The sequence below is a fragment of the Panulirus ornatus genome, chromosome 12 (genome assembly GCF_036320965.1).
Source record: "Panulirus ornatus isolate Po-2019 chromosome 12, ASM3632096v1, whole genome shotgun sequence".
In the NCBI taxonomy this organism is placed as follows: domain Eukaryota; kingdom Metazoa; phylum Arthropoda; class Malacostraca; order Decapoda; family Palinuridae; genus Panulirus; species Panulirus ornatus.
In genome coordinates, this window is record NC_092235.1 from 57,230,308 (window position 1) to 57,247,369 (window position 17,062).

Consider the following 17,062-nt stretch of genomic DNA (forward strand, 5'->3'; position numbering starts at 1 on the left):
TGTTTCATTTTCCCCAAGGACTCATAGGAATATATATATATATATATATATATATATATATATATATATATATATATATATATATATATATATATATATATATATATACATGAGGACATGTTGTTTCTTACCATTAGCATTGCGTATAATCATGTGGTTTCAAAAAAGTGCATTTGTAAAACAGATTCCGTGTAACTTCGAACAACAGATATTGGAATCTGCGGTCGAGTTGCGTCCAGATGTCACTCTAACTTAAGCAAGTCGGCAACAACACTTATCTGCCGTCTGCTTGATGATTCCCTTCCTGCTAACCAAAACCTTTCCAGCTCATGCTACCTCATGACCACGACGTTACGACCATTGAGTTCGACGGAACGACCCTTGAACGCGATGGTACGATCCTTGAACACGACGGTACGACCCTTGGGTATGATGGCCTGGCCTTCGATCCGTCCCTTAAAGAGCCAGATCCAGGGCCACACCATCCTAACCAGGGGTCGCACCGTCGTATCCAGGGTCGTACAGTTATACTCAAGGGTCTCACAGTTGTACGCAAGGGTCGTACCGACGTAGTCAAAGATCATGCCATTGTGTTCAAGAATTAAGGCGCTTATAACGTATATAACCAAATTAAACCACGTGATAAATGGTCCAACTCAGAGACAAGGAAAGGTTTGGGTAGGTCAGGTCTTTCATGGACTCATAGAAAATTCAGGACCAGACAGAATAAGCCTCAGTTAAATGCTCTCTCTCTCTCTCTCTCTCTCTCTCTCTCTCTCTCTCTCTCTCTCTCTCTCTCTCTCTCTCTCTCTCTCTCTCTCCCAAATAGAATCTAGCATCAGTAAAATGAACCTCATAAACTAATCATATGTCACGACTCGAATGCACTCGCACACGCACACACACACACCATTAACCACAGTAAATCACATGACGCGTGACCGCTCTCATCATCAATGAAGATCTACCTAAACCACAGCGATGAATGGCTTTGCCCGGCCAAAAAGAGAGAGAAAAAAAAGAAAGATCAAATTTGGCCATAAATATTTTCACTGGCTCCACTGAAGGTCAATACTCTCCCTATACAGAAGGAAGGTAGTGATTTTCTCAAGATTCTCATTACTAACCTCTTTTCCAGTCAGGAGGAGGAACTGCGGACCGCCAGTTCTGTCCATACGTCCTCTTTTTTTTTAAGACATAGGCTATTGCCTGCCTGAAATATCAGGCTTGGTGAAGAATTGTACGTAAGACCTTAGAACATTTCATTGTACAAGCAGAATTAAACAACAGAAACGTAGGCAGAAGTTTACATCGTGGGCATTTAAGATGGAAAAATTAACGTATGAAGTATCAATGGAGATGAGCCATAGCCAAGTTCACATGCAAGATATTTCGAAGGCATTGAGCGTTAAGCAACGTTAAGAGAAAATAATGCCTCCCTGTGTATCAAGCAGCACGCAAAGACTCCACCAAGAAAATGGTCTTAAGACCCTATTTCGCTTCGATGTGTCGCGTGCCGGGAGTTCTCGTCCACGCTGAGACAAAAGACTCCTCTGACGCAGTTGGCCCGTCGCACAGGAGAGCTACAGCAGATTAAGAGAAGCGACGTATAGTATTAAGGTGTGTCAAGCCCGCAACGCTGCTCTAGATAGCTGCACACTGGTAACACATGGGAGGCGAGTGGTAGAAACCCTCGGTGCCTCGTGTGCCCTGACTGTGGCTAAGGGGACAGTCTAGATCAATGCCCCAACACTTTCCTCCTATCAAAGCATCGTTCCCAGCAGCCACAGAGTGCCTCTTGCATTCCAGCCCACATACGCATATGAACTCTGTTTCATGTATCTGTTGATGAAATGATGTGGAAACCTGCACAAGTAATCAAAAGACTGGAAATTTTCGGAATCTTTGGTAAAGGAAACATTAACCCGTTTGATAGTTTTCATATGAACAAAGAGTAATAAATGTTTGTACGCTACTTATGACAATACTGTGCGATGTTTCACTAAAGAGACTTGCATTTATGAACAGCATTAAAGTATGTATTTTCTTTTCATGAACAAATATGAATGAATATCTAACGTTTAAAAGAATACTGTGTCAGAGAGGTAGGTGTTGGAAGTGGGAACATTTTTAAGTTTTTAGAAAATGGTCTTTTAGAAAGTAAGAGTGACAAAGACTGATGGGACCCAAGTATACGAGATCTCCCTTGTTGAAAGTTGTTCAGCAATTATTGTTCAGCCAGTAGGACGAAATGGCTCTAAACTTCCGGGGTGAGGTGCCAGGCCAGCCGGTCAACACTGCCACTCTCGGGACATTGTTTTCATTCCTGGCCCATCCTTAACAGATACCGGCCTGCCAGCCGAAGGGAATATATCCTGGGTTGGCTTTACCATGCGCGGCTTTGCTGTGCGGTAAAGGATGGAAAAGTATGTCGCGTTTACCACGTCTACAGTAAAAGAAAGAGTATTCGGTTGTATCTTCCACGAAGAAAGACAATATTTGGCTGCTTTCACTACGCAGAATGGAAGACAGTTTTCGGCTGTTTACATCGTATGTCGCATAGAAATTTTCAGCTGTCTCCTACGCATAGAAGAAAGAAAAAGACAGTGTCCAGCTATGTTTACTACCCACACAAGAAGGTAATGTTTGATTATTTATTTTACGCAGACGGGAAGACATTTTTGAAAGTATTTGGTACTTTGACAGTACTTATTAGGCCGAGGAGAAGACGAGGGTGATTCACTGGTTGGCGAACGTTACTGCTCGATGCGTCCCGAGGCTGAGCGCACACAGGCCCGGCTGGTGCCAAGAGATAGTCATCTGGGAGACCACAAGCACCTGGGCAGACCACAGTAGCTCGTACTGGTCTCATCCACAATCGCAGCCTCTGCTGCGTCCACAGGAAATGCTTCTCTTTTTTCTTTTTTTGTTAGAAGCCCACAACCAAATTCAGTGGTTGAGGACTAGCGGTCCTCATGTATATCAAAAATTAATTATCATTAAAAAAAAGAAATAGGACCAATATAAAACGCCGAGCTCGTCCTCTTCAACAACCACACGTACAGATCGTGCTGTCCCCTAACGAAGAGCCGAATCACCAGAAAACATCACTCCCTCCCCCTTAACATTTTTTTAAGGCTAGGCTAGGATAGGTTAGGTTGGATTTGGGTTAGGTTAGTACTCTAATCTAACCTAACCTAACTTAGACTAGAAAAACGTTGGTTGGCAGCAATCTTCAGTTGATCTCAAAAAAAATTTTAGGCTTCATTCCTTTGATGCTGCTAGTGTATTCACCGCTTTCTGTCGTCTGAAGTGAAAATTGTTCATCTCCGACATATTGAGAATTGTTCTTAGTGACTGACGCTGCCACAGGTCGTGAAGAGGTAGGATAAAGTCGTCAGACAAATCACCAACGCTGTTCACGAAACTGCTGATATTATTAGGTAAACTGCTTTCACTACTTAGAGTTATAATTTGCTGACACTGGGTGCACGTACGAGACGATTACCGTCACTCAGAGCGACGCGACGTTGATATGTGTGTGGCCTCGTTTTCATTAGCTATATAAAATAGAAAACCGGACTTAATGCTTAGAATTGGATGGTTTCCCTCTGAACGCAGCATAATGCAAGTGAGCTGACTTCTTTTAGCCATGATTAGACTGGGGAGGTCCCTCTAGCCAAGGTAATATATCAAAGCCGAATGCGTCACTCAGAAAAAAGTACATTTTCGAATAATGTCACAGAACCCGGAAGGTGCAGTACAATCATTGTTCACTCTTGGCAACCCTTAATGGCGAACTGATGGATGTTTATTTCATTCTTTTATTACTAAAAAAGAAGTTTAAGTGTGGTGTAAAAATGACATTTTCCTTGTTACCATCGATGGCTCTTTGATCATCCTACTATTATCCTTCATGCTTCACAGAAATCTTATATATTTTTCTAAATCTTGTTTTTCACTTACTCTCCTGTGTCGTCTTCATGAGGCATTCCTTGTTCTCCTTGCTGCATCTGGCAACTGCTTCTTTTGAGATAACCAAAGTAATAGACAGATTCTTCAACAGAGGTTCGGAGCATTTGGGGTCTAGGACACTTGGTAGGAAGGTGGTCCATCATGTTAGTGAGAAAACCAAACCTCAGCGTAGACCATCCTGCTCATGCCACTTCTCGATTGCCGGAGTGTACAGATTTCTCATATCAGTAAACTTGTGACATTTTCTTTTTTTTTTGTACGTGTTAGAATGAAGACTATTTTGATTTCGCATCCTTCCATAGCTTAAAGAAATGTGTAGATGACACATTCAAGATAAAGGTTGGCTTGCCTGATCTGGAAAGACCCCGTCCTTTTATAACCTCACCTGTTGCAGTAGGAGGGGTCATGCCTCTGCTCTCAGAATCATGGAAAGCTTCTTAAGTTATACCCGTTTCTACTTATTCTGTTAAGCATTGCTCAATTCATCTATACAATAATAACACATGGAGACATATTTTGCGCTGCATTTTAATGTTGTATCCGTCGCTAAAGTTGTAGTGGGTCATTTCTTAGAGGCTTGATACAATGGAACGCAAGAGCCTCCAAATTATCATACGTTTTGCAACTCACGAGAGGAGCTCTTTGCCTATATTTCCAGTGGATCAATCTGTTCCGAAACACTATTCTCCAGAAATGCGTCAGATGATCTTTATGTATCACTAAGACAGAAATTCGACGTGGAAGTGGTTAGCATCGATGATTTTGCTGATGCTGGATGTGTCTGATTTGGATCTTAGTGATTTTTTTTTTCTTCACGTTATATGGTGAGACGACTATTTCTTGAAATAGATGTATTTTTGTCACTTCAACGTAATAACCATAATTTACGCACATGAGTTTGTCTTAGGGTGCCTGGCATGTGATTTGTAACCATACAGTGACTGATCTCAAGCCACACGATGTTTTAGAATAGTTCTGGTACCACCTCCACTACCACTGGGGCTGCTGGCCGGCAAGAATGTAACCCATGTGGCTAGCTGGCAGGCTCACGGGTAAACCCACTTAGTCTACTGCATTTCTCACATTACTATACCTTGACTATTGGACTACAGGGCAAAAGAAGGGGACCAGCACGAACATTCCTGCTAAAGTACAGCTTATGTAATGAGAGCCGTGCCAAATACGCACCACCATGTTTCCAAACAGTGGCAGAAATTCGAGTCTTTAGGTTGCGACAGTTGTTATGATGGTAACATTAGATACATAAATGATGGAAGGCACCATCCGTCAACTGTCCCTTATCCAGGAACCGGACTCCAGTTGAAAATTATTCATACGACTATGAACAAAGGCCATACCATCTTACCAAGGGTCGCTCCGTCGTGCTCAAGACAGTCTGATATTTTGGGAGTCAGTCATGTAATTGTTATCTTCCTTTTTTTTTTTATAATTTTGAAGTACATTCACAGAGTACTTAGGTCTATACATAACCCCATGGTTTTCACTTGAAAAAAAAATAGTCAAAAATACCTAAAAACTAGTCAGTAAGGGAAAGAGAACCGATCAGTCATGCTAACATACTTCAAGAGAAAAAGGTTGTGAGTTATTAGTAAACGCTCTCGTGGAAGCTACTTGTCAGCAATGTCTGTTTTCTGCTAAAAGAAAATGAAATTACAAGAGAAAAATGATAACAAAAATTCAAAATAGGACATCAGAAACATGAGCCAAAATTCAGGAGTTGACAGGGTAGGTGGCTCACTGGCTCGGGGTAGACTGCCGGCCGCCAGCAGCTAGTTTAACCTGGTTTTACCCGCGCTGCCTTAACCTCCCCTCGGGCCCTGGCACAGGAGAGAAAATAGACTTCGAGAACTTATAAACTCATGAGAAAAGAACTGGTTTCTGCCGTTGGGTTTATATAGGTTACTTCCTTACCTTCGGGCAAATTTGAGAGGCAATTCACGTCATCAAATACATGTCTACGTATTCAGCAACAAAGGTGTACGTAGACATGCCTCCCGCCGGCAGATTCTGACCAATGCTGACAAGTTTAAAGACGACCACTGTTACTCCCACTGACGTCAGGGAGCGACAGGCAGTCGCGAAGATCACCCATGTAACGGATTCCAGTGGTAATTTTTCAAATGGCTCGTCACTTTACCACTGACAAATTGTATGAATGCTTATATAGGTGATATTGGACACCACGTTCGAGGAAGAGGGGTAAAATTTTCGTCAAAAATCTTATGACTCCAATGCGTTCATTAACCTGCTCCTGTATGAAGCGCTGCCTTGAAGCTGTAAAGATACCTGGGTTTGTGTGTATATCAACTGACTTATATTTCTCTCTTATTACACGAAAGTGCACTTGGGAACTTGTCGTGTTTCATTTTCCCAGTGGACTCATAGGAATATATATATATATATATATATATATATATATATATATATATATATATATATATATATATATATATATATATATATATATATATATATATATATATATAGTGCGCTTGTAATGGGTAAGGGGACACAATAATTCTTGTAGCTACAGAGACATAAGTCTGATGAAAATACCTGGTAAGTATGTATGGGAGAATGGTGGTCAAGATGGTGCTAGCAACCAGGTAAGCACAGAGTAACAGATAGGCGAGGAATAATGTGGCTTCAGAATTGGAAGAGGATGTGTGGTCCTGATGTTATCTTTGACGAATTTGTCTGAGAAATACCTAGAGAAAGAAAGGGATTTGCATGTGGCATTTATGGATCTGGAAAAAAAAAACATAGGGTTGATAGAGATGCCGTGTGGAGAGTGCTGCGATGACATGCGAGGAAAGCTACTATATGTAGTTAGTGGGTGCAGGAAGGAAGGAAGGGAAGGTAAGAAAGTGAGTTATTCCCAAGGAAGGCGTTAAGGATGTAAAGTCACCATGGCTCTTTGATCTGTCGGGGTGTTGAGGATGTATCTGTGTTCTTGGGGCAAGATGAGGTTACTGTTTGTACGGCCGACAGAGATGGGTGTTTGAGGGTACAATATTCCCGACGATGTTGTTCAAATGAGAGTCTTAAACCTTGAATGAATTTGGAAAGGAAGATAGTGGATATGTTGAAAATGAATTCATGAGGGAGATAGGTACTGTAAGATGAAATGACTGTATAAGAAATGACAGTGTCAAAGTGAGGTGTGATAGAAAGCGCAGTCTGCCTGAGAAGGTGTGTTGAAATGGTTGGGTACAACATGGAAAGGACCAGTGAGGAAAGAGTAAGAGAATTAAGGTGAAATAAGAAAGTTGAGCTAATAGATGAGGATAGCAAACAAGGATGGATCTACGTCGATAGAGGTTTTATTTACTTAAATAGTAAAATCTAGTCATGAGGAACGGGTCGTGTGAATTACATGTTCTCGAGCGTTGTGCGTGAGGAGAGAATTTTTTGTTTGTGGACTGAATGCCAGCAGCCCATTTGTGGGTGAGGTAAACAGAAAAGACAGGTACTTGAGCTAAGGGATTGAAGTTTGACAGCCACGCAACCGCCATTAACCCTTCCAATATCCAGGCGGGGAGTACTGGTAATATACCTCCCTAGTCGGTGGCTGCCAAATACTTACCATTGAAAGAGTGAGAGGAGTATTTGTTTACGACTTTGGAGGTTTGTAATCGATATGACAGTCATTTTTGATCATTTTCTTTTTTAAATTGGGAATAATCGATTTACTAGGAAGCATAACTTATAGTCAGATATATTGCGAACGAAAGAAGGATAAACTGCAAGAATGATCATGGTTAATTACCTTTGAAACTACTTAATTTTGTTTACCTTTGAAACTACTTAATTTTTTGTAATGATAATGATACTCATTAAAATGGTCAGTTGGCTGCAATATGTGTTTAATCAGTTAACTTTATTTATTCATTACTTCATATATACGCTAAGATTATTTTATGTGAAGTATGAACACTTAATTCTTTAGTTTAACAAGTGCAGTCCGTTGTCGGTTCTTATAAGGGAGAGATCTTTGACTCCTTTCAAAGAAGATTTAAGCACTTTAGCACAGAACAGCGCTGCCAGAATATGCCGGAAATTTGCCGACCGTAAAAGACGCTAAAGTATCAACATTACGGGTGGCTAGTTATCTCCTGTCAACGGAGAAGGCCGACCAGGTGATGGTACTCACGTGAGCCTGTCAGGCCTTCCCCTCCTTACCCCCCTCATTCGCTCATGTTACCCGCGACACTTTTCCCCCCTCACAGCTCACCTGTGTACTCGTCTTCAGTGTTGATGTGACTGGAACTCGTTAATTTATAGTACATTTTAATAATGAGGTGAACTTGAACCGATAAAAAAAAATGGTCCAATTTGTGGTGATTCTTTGGACTTGGCTGACGGGGTTGTAACTGGTCAAACTCTGTCATGTTCTAAATCTTGGTCACTACAACACACTGGGCTATGTGTATAGGGAAACCCTTCCCTCGCGAGAGATCACAAGACAAGGGAAGGTTTGGTCTATGTTAGTTGAGACGGCACGGGCCACTGAGGCCCTAATCAAGTCTCTCTCTCTCTCTCTCTCTCTCTCTCTCTCTCTCTCTCTCTCTCTCTCTATATATATATATATATATATATATATATATATATATATATATATATATATATATATATATATATTATCCCTGGGGATAGGGGAGAAAGAATGCTTCCCACGTATTCCCTGCGTGTCGTAGAAGGCGACTAAAAGGGAAGGGAGCGGGGGGGGCTGGAAATCCTCCCCTCTCGGTTTTTTTTTTAATTCTCCAAAAGAAGGGACAGAGAAGGGGGCCAGGTGAGGATATTCCCTCAAAGGTCCAGTCCTCTGTTCTTAACGCAACCTCGCTTATGCGGGAGATGGCGAATAGTACGAAAGAAAGAATATATATATATATATATATATATATATATATATATATATATATATATATATATATATATATATATATATATATATCCTAGCCCAGGTACCCATTTCATTGACCAACTCCAAGGGGTGGATGAACAGCTGGGTTGACTGTGGACCGACTGCCGCAACCAGGAATCGAACATTGCGTTCCACCGTGGGCGACCCATGAACACATCATGGTCAGGAACGGTAACCGCTGCAACGCGTTAGTCTATTTTATTTAATAATCCCATATAAACGTCCTCTGCCAGCCACTGGCTATGTTCATAGACCGAAAACGATTTTGATAGTATAACAAATCAAGCGATTCATGACAGCAAGTGGACCGTCATGTTTCTATCGAGTTAATGGTGTTAAGTGCCATACAGTTTTAATTAATCATCTAGTTGTCATTTCGTTTACTTTGCATAAGATCTAGTTTAACTTGGAGTCAATAAGGGTGCCAGAAAACAGCAAAAAGATATTTTTGTCTAAATTTTTAAAACAGCCAGCAAGTGTTTACCTTACCACTGCTTCAGCTGAAGTTAATGAGAGGTGGCTCCGCTAGTGGCCTCACCGCGCACCCCACACCCCAGGCTAGGAAGTTATAATTCATTTTTATCGGAGGGTTAAGAAGGGAAAAGTAGAGGATACTTAGGGAAGGTAAGAAGGAAAGACAGAAGACAGTTGGAGCTGAAGGGCTTGAGTTTTTTCTTTTTTCTTTTCTTTTCTTTTTTTTTTTTTTTTTTTTTCTTGCGCGCGCGTACCGTGTTTGTTGTAAGCCCGCCCGCCTGGCTTGCTCTAAGACCCTCGTTTTAGGTCCAGGAGGAGAGGGAGGGATCTTATTTCCTACTTGCAGCTGACTACTCCTCACGAGAGGACTCAAAAAATCTAGAAATATGTATATAAATAAACGAAGCTCGGGAATGTGGGTATTTATAAATTTTCAAAGGTAGAACAATAAGTGTGTGCGAGTACTAGGCTAGGTACTGTGTGTATGCGAGTAAAGGGCTAGTGTATGTGAGAGCCGAAGATACGTGAGATAAAGTAGAGGGTCTGGGCGCAGGTTAGATAAAGCGGTAAGAGGGTGGCCAGTTATCCTATCTGCCTCATAATATAGCGAGGCAGGCCGGCCACACTCCTCACCCTGCCAGCACCACCAACTTCTCTACCTTTTACTTGTTTTACACCATTAACTTGAGCGTGACATACCTACACGCGAACTTCTCGTTATCATTATGGAGTTTCCCTGCAATTAGATATCTTTGCTTTTCATTTTGCTTACACAAGCATATAGAAAATTAGTCTTTTTTTGATATATATATTTCACTCATATATTTATCCATTTATGCCGTGAAACTTTCAGCAAACAGCCGCTGAAATTTGAATTCTTTTTTGTCGAACACCGCGAATACTTTTAAAAAAATCTTGAATAAAATAGTTGTCGCGCAAGATGGACTTTCAAAAACATACGTTAAAAATTCATGATATTAATCAGTGATTAAAGATAAAACCTCTTTCATTATATAAATAATTCATCAAAAAGAAATAATTATATCCACGAAAAACGTCGTTCACATTTTTCTCTCCTCCTGTGGACTGTCTCAATATATTGTTGAAAAATAAATATCTCAAAGGATATGAAAGTCATTCCTGAGAACTACTCCACGACACAGGCTCCCTAAAACACCTTATATCTTGTGGTTCGGTTCAGTTCAGGATAGTTAACGGCTCTATGTGAGGGACACCCGATGTTTGTCCTACTTTCGTATATATATATATATATATATATATATATATATATATATATATATATATATATATATATATATATATATACTCACACACACACACACACACTAGACCGCGAGGTGTTATCAACATCAGTTAACGAAAGTAAATTGCCTGGTTGAGGAACTTCTCGCTTCAAAGGAATCCCTCATTTCTCTTCTGACGGCAGCGCAGACTCGAAGTTGCAGGAACCCTATGAAAGGGGTTTTGTGTATATATATATATATATATATATATATATATATATATATATATATATATATATGTGTGTGTGTGTGTGTGTGTGTGTGTGTGTGTGTGTGTGTGCAATTAATACGTATCTATGTTCTGGGGAAAGGGTTATGCAATCTTTTTAAAACCACATTCAGTAATTAAACTTACGTGAATGACATGCAAAATAATTCATGCAACAGTAAAGTTTTCCCTGTCATTTACACAAAGCAATGTGATAAGTGAGACTACAGGTTGTTAACGTGATTAGGGTGAATTAGGTGCGATGTTCTTTTCAATCAAATATTTTATAGACTAGGCATTAATCAACTGAATTGATGTACTTACCAACAACAATTGCCTGTGATTTGTTCACGTAAGCAGTGCGACAGCTTTTCCAAATACCAGAGTGAGACCGCAAGAAGTAGCGTTTTGCTTTTGTTACGTATATGCCTTTTCCGCCATCCACAATCCCCCAGTAATCTGTAGATATTGCTACTATCCACAAGAGGAGTCCGACGGCGAGAAACATGGTCACGGCCATCAACACCCGCCGCTCTACCAGCACGGCATGTGCTGCCTGCTTGTTGACCATCGTTATTGACACTGATCGTGCGCCAGCCAGGAGACCCGTGACCAACCTTCACGATGCCGCGCGAGCCCTCCCCTGTAGTCGTACTGGACGTAAACTTTGTTCAACAAGTTTGATTGGATAATCACCCGTGATTTTGCGAGAACTAGTCATAAACGTCTAGAATACATAAACGGGAAGTCATAGTTCATTAAATAAACTGAATTCTGACTCAGGGTATGTAGAGGTATGAGAAGATAGAAAAAGCCGATGACGTTCACTAAATGTCACTTGGGTTAAGAGTAAGGCCAGTTAGCGAGCATTCTATACTACGTAAGATATAAGGCTTGATTGTATTACTCTAGGCAGATTTTTTTTTTTTCGCAGCCTTTCCCACGCCACACATACACCTTTTCCTCATCGTCTTTTACGGTATGTACTCATCGTATCTTTAGAGCAGCCTTTATTTTCACTTGTTTCTATCATTTTCAGTAACTTTTATAACTCATGCATGTAACTTCAACAACATCCATTCCCATCTTTCACCTTTCACCATCATCTCTATACCTCGTTTCAGTTACCCACACAACAGCATACTCTATCATCTACGTAAACTCGTGTCCATAACCTGGTTGACCCTTCTCTCTCAGTTTCCATCTCGTCTATAATTTCACAACAGTCGGCTACAAGATATAGAATCCTTAATAGCTCGAGTCTTCTTGAGGTGAGGGGGCTGGAGATGGGGAGTAGCTTTCCGAGAACAGATTATATTGTGATCTGGGCGGGAGCTACAGCGATGAGTGTCGGGAGTGGGAGGGAGGCGGTCGCGTGCCTCACCACAAGACAATATTGGCCTAATGAAGCTGTCACTCACTGGTGCGCCTTAAAGAATTTGCTGCCGCTCTGGTTCCTCGCTTAGTATCATTATAATTTTTGTGCATGTATCGCTAATTCGTATGGTTTTGTATATGATAACAAGTACTTGTTATTTAGATAAAAAAAAACTAATTCCTCATGGCCCAGTTGTTTGCCACTTATTATTCGTGATTTTTTCCTGTAAAGAACTGCAGCTTCACTATGTTAGAGTTATGATACTATAATCGAAATTTGGGAATTATATCAGTATCTTACGATTGGTTTGTGTATCAAATGCGAAAGGAATTCTCTTGCGTAGAGTTTGATAATTGTTATCGCTTAAAGTTTACTCCTTGAACTTTACCTGTTAAGGTTTGCGCAATATTTGTAGTCACCTAAGAGATTTAATAAGAGGAACCCGTACGTCACCATCACCGTCATGATCTGGCGCACACGTCATCCGTTCAGTCCTGGCTGTTGTGAGCAGTTGTGTCTCTCGGTAGGACTAGTATCTTGCCATGTCTTGCATCAAAATGGTATAATTATTACGAGTCAGGTCACTGGTCGACAACGACTGGCCGAAGAGAACACCCTCTGTTCCCTACCGTGAGGAAAGGCTGGACTAGAGTTATATACATTAGTTCTAGGTCTTGGAATCGAATCGATTTAGGGGACAACAGACAAAGCCAGCCCCTAACACAGCACTCAGTGCACTGTTTCCTGTTTGGAGGACTTCAGTTATGATACGTTAAGAGGCCCGTTCTCAGTTTACAAGGACTTCACCTTACAAGGACTGTATATTGGGGAGAGGATTTTTTTTTCTTTTTCACTGAAAATCCATTGGTTTTCCCTTGTCTTCGTAACAGTTACAGCTGCTGCCTTTTGGTTAGATCGACCAAAAGGCACGTACGGCATTACAATATATCTGTACACTTATTTCATATATATATATATATATATATATATATATATATATATATATATATATATATATATATATGATAAAGGTCTCTTGTCGAAGTTCAAGAGATTTAAGTCTTGTTTTTTTTTCTCTAATATTTAGGAACTGAAGTTACGGCATGAATAGGCTACCCTGAGCTATATCACATGGACCAAATACATGATGATAGCGAGTGTGGTTTAAGAACTATCCTTAACATTTGAAGTTTGAAAGAACTTTCGGTTAGTGCGTGTAGGCCTTGACAGTGTATAACCCTAAAGCCCAACCAACCAACCTGTAAAACGCAATTACGTAGTTTACCAAAGAGATGGACAATTTGTAGTTTATCATTTCATCTGGCAGGACTGGCTATCGACTCGACTACGATACATGAGTATAGAATATTTAGACGTGGCATCAGAATGATCAGGTGGAGTTAGAGGTAATACGTTACACGGGTGAGCATATCCGTACTCAATTGTTTAAAGGATGATGTAACCGCACACCTACAACATTACTAGGCATTAGCTAACTGAAGCAAGGGAAGCTTATGAGGGATCATATGACGTGTTTGGGATTTGATAACACGGGTCATTGCATCAAGAATATCAGTTATTAGCTTGTGAAATACTAATATCATTTCAATCAGTGTGAGTTCCTGGTAAATGAACATAATGTCATGTGTTAATGCTGTCACAGAACTGAAATAAGATTAAAGGTCTGTAACTTAAAACTTCTGTCATCAAATTCTGCGGGAATAAACATGACAGATTCACAGCCAGACAGACGAGGGGAGACATACCTAGTCACTCTCAGCTTTGCCTCGCGTTTCTAGCTGGGACTGTTTCTAGTTTGTGTGATGCTAGATATGTCAAGTTAGTGTTTGAACCATACATCTGTGGAAGTGGTCAGGTTAGTGCTTGAACCATACATCTGTGGAAGTGATGTCTGGTTAGTGTTTGAATCATACATCTCTGGAAGTGATGTCAGGTTAGTGCTAATACCATACGTCTGTGGAAGTGATATCAGGTTAGTGTTTGAACCATACATCTGTGAAAGTGGTCAGGTTAGTGCTTGAACCATACATCTGTGGTAGTGATCAGGTTAGTACTTGAACCATACATCTGTGGAAGTGATGTCAGGTTAGTGCTTGAACCATACATCTGTGGAATTGATGTCTGGTTAGTGTTTGAATCATACATCTCTGGAAGTGATATTAGGTTAGTGCTTGAACCATACATCTGTGGAAGTGATTACTGGATAGTGTTTGAGCCCTACATATGTGGAAGTGATGTCAGGTTAGTGCTTGGCCCATACATCTGTGGAAGTGATATCAGGTTAGTGCTTGAGCCATACATCTGTTGAAGTGATGTCTGGTTAGTGTTTGAATCATACATCTCTGGAAGTGATATCAGGTTAGTGCTTGAACCATACATCTGTGGAAGTGATTACTGGATAGTGTTTGAGCCCTACATCTGTGGAAGTGATGTCAGGTTAGTGCTTGAACCATACATCTGTGGAAGTGATGTCTGGTTAGTGCTTGAACCTATATACATCTGTGGAAGTGATGTCAGGTTAGTGCTTGAACCATACATCTGTGGAAGTGATGTCTGGTTAGTGCTTAAACCTATATACATCTGTGGAAGTGATGTCAGGTTAGTGCTTGAACCATACATCTGTAACTCATATGTAACACATACGATGGGTTGGTCTTTAAATTGAACCTGACATATAAGGTGAAAAGACCAGGCCACCAAACCCAAGGGTCGTGCCATTTCCTGTATTCTCCATTTGAGCACGACGGCACAACCATTGAACACAACGGTACGCCCCTTGAGGACGACGGTACGACCACTGGGCATAAACAGAGCCACACGGCCTATCAGAGCCTTGCCAAAGTCGTAGTTTTATTCTTACTCTCGGGAAAGAAAACGAAAGTGTGTGTGAGGTAAACTAAAGTAACTACTGACACTGAATCTCTGATTGTAGTGATTTATCACACAGGATATTCATTTTTTTCTCTTATTGTCATATGAAAAAATTGGTATATCATCATATATTAAATAACATGTATTACTATAACTACCGCACCGACAGCATCTTGAAAGTCGAAAATCGCAAGACAACATAAACCAAGACATTTTCTGTTGGTGGCGGTCCCAGTGTCCGCTGTCGTTGCCAGCGGCTTCCAATAGACCGTTGTCATCGCCAGAGTCAGCAGCGAAATGGTTGTTACTCTTATCGAGCTCCCCTTCGGCAAGCTCAGCGAGGGAGAAAGTTGACCTTGAAAAGAGAAAGGAGACTGAATTCTGTGACGGTCGAATCTATGGATATAATACTGACGTGGGTGCTAGTGCCAGGTGTCTTACATTACCCCAAGGCCAGCTCTTGGATGAGTCTTACAATGCCCAAGGACTGCTAGATGTGTATTCTATTACTCAAGGCCTTTTACCAGGCGAATTTTTATTAAGCCCCCAAGGTCTACCGTTAGTTGAGTCTTATTAATGACCCCAGAGCCAGTACCCAGGTGTCTTATGATACCCAAGGCCTGCGAGCAGTCTTATATTACCAATGCCCTGGTAGATGTGTCTTATACTGCCTAAGGCTTGTTGCCAAGCAAATTTTATAGTACCCCAAGACCTACTGCCCTAAGGCCAGCAGGCATGTAAGTCTTATAGTTCATCAAGGCATGCTGCCAGGTGTCTCATAATGGCTCAATCCTATTGCCATGTGTTTCTTATAGAGCCCCAAGGTCTGCTCTCAGGTGTCATAATGGCCCAAGGCCTGGTGTTGGGTAAGTTTTATGGTGACCCAAGGCTTGCTGCTAGGTGTGTCTTTTGCTTCCCCAAGGTGTGCTAGAAAGTGATTCTTATGTTTGCCCCAAAGCCTGGTGTCAGTTAAGTCTTATAATACCCCAAGGCCTGTTGTCAAGTGCCTTATAAAGCCCCCAGGGTTGCTTTCATGTATAATAATGCCCCAAAGCCTGCTACCATGAGTCTTATAATTCCCCGACGTCTTTTGCTTGTTAGTATAACGCCCCAAGTTGTTGGTGCCATGTGGTTCTCATAATGCCCAAATCCTTCTGCCATGTCTTATAATGAATACTCCGAGGTGTGCTGTCAGATAAGTCTTATAATTCCCGGAGGCCTGATGTAAAGTGAGCCTTTTATACTACCTGAGGCTGATTATATTTTGCCATCTAATCTTCCAAGGCCTACAGCTATGTGAGTCTAATTCAGTGGTTGAGGCCCACTGAATTTTGAGTTCTATGATGTAAGTCGTGTGTTCGTTGAGCATTTTACACTAGCTGATACCTATTTCATTTTGGGTCTGATGATTCTCTAAGGCCTGTTGCTGGTTAAGTTTTATACGATGGTGACCAAGGCGGATTCTGCTCTGTCTTACCTTACTTCTAGTATCCGGCTGTTCTGGTGAATTTACCCCTGCTTTCTAGGCCTTTTATTGTTTTTCTTGTTCTCCTTTTTCTGGTTCCAAACCGGTTGGTTTTCACTGTTCCCGAGGGTGCCTGTACCCACACTGTCGCTGCCTGGTACTTGGATACAGTTTGATGACCTTGCTTTCATTTTACTACTGTACTAGGTGAGGAGGAGTAACAACCCTCCACACTAGCAACTTGTAACTTTTCACTCGGGCTACACGCACGAACTTGTATGCTTTACCTTGGCTAAGATACAATGCTTATGTACTAGGAACTTGTTAAAATGTACTAGGAACTTGTTATGACAGACATGGCTAGGATGCTGAGACTTATATACACTAGGAACGTGTAAGTTTTCAGATTTAGATTCAT

At 41.1% G+C, this 17,062-nt stretch overlaps 2 protein-coding genes across 3 annotated transcripts in view; one reads left to right on the forward strand and one right to left on the reverse strand.

Moving 5' to 3' along the window:
* Positions 1-11,501, reverse strand: part of LOC139752083 (transmembrane protein 114) — a 73,140-nt gene extending 61,639 nt beyond the window's left edge. The window contains exon 1 of the mRNA XM_071667943.1: positions 11,234-11,501. Coding sequence (XP_071524044.1) covers positions 11,234-11,480 — 247 coding nt within the window. The 5' untranslated portion in view covers positions 11,481-11,501. The remainder of the gene's footprint in view (positions 1-11,233) is intronic.
* LOC139752082 (uncharacterized) overlaps positions 1-17,062 on the forward strand; it is a 106,498-nt gene that overhangs the window by 57,330 nt on the left and 32,106 nt on the right. Inside the window, exon 1 of one of the 2 annotated variants that reach the window (XM_071667942.1) lies at positions 11,847-11,888. The exons of the other annotated variant lie outside the window; for it this stretch is intronic. The gene's annotated coding sequence lies outside the window, so the exon portion shown is untranslated. Of the gene's footprint in view, positions 1-11,846; positions 11,889-17,062 lie in introns of those variants that run through there. 2 annotated transcript variants of the gene reach the window in all.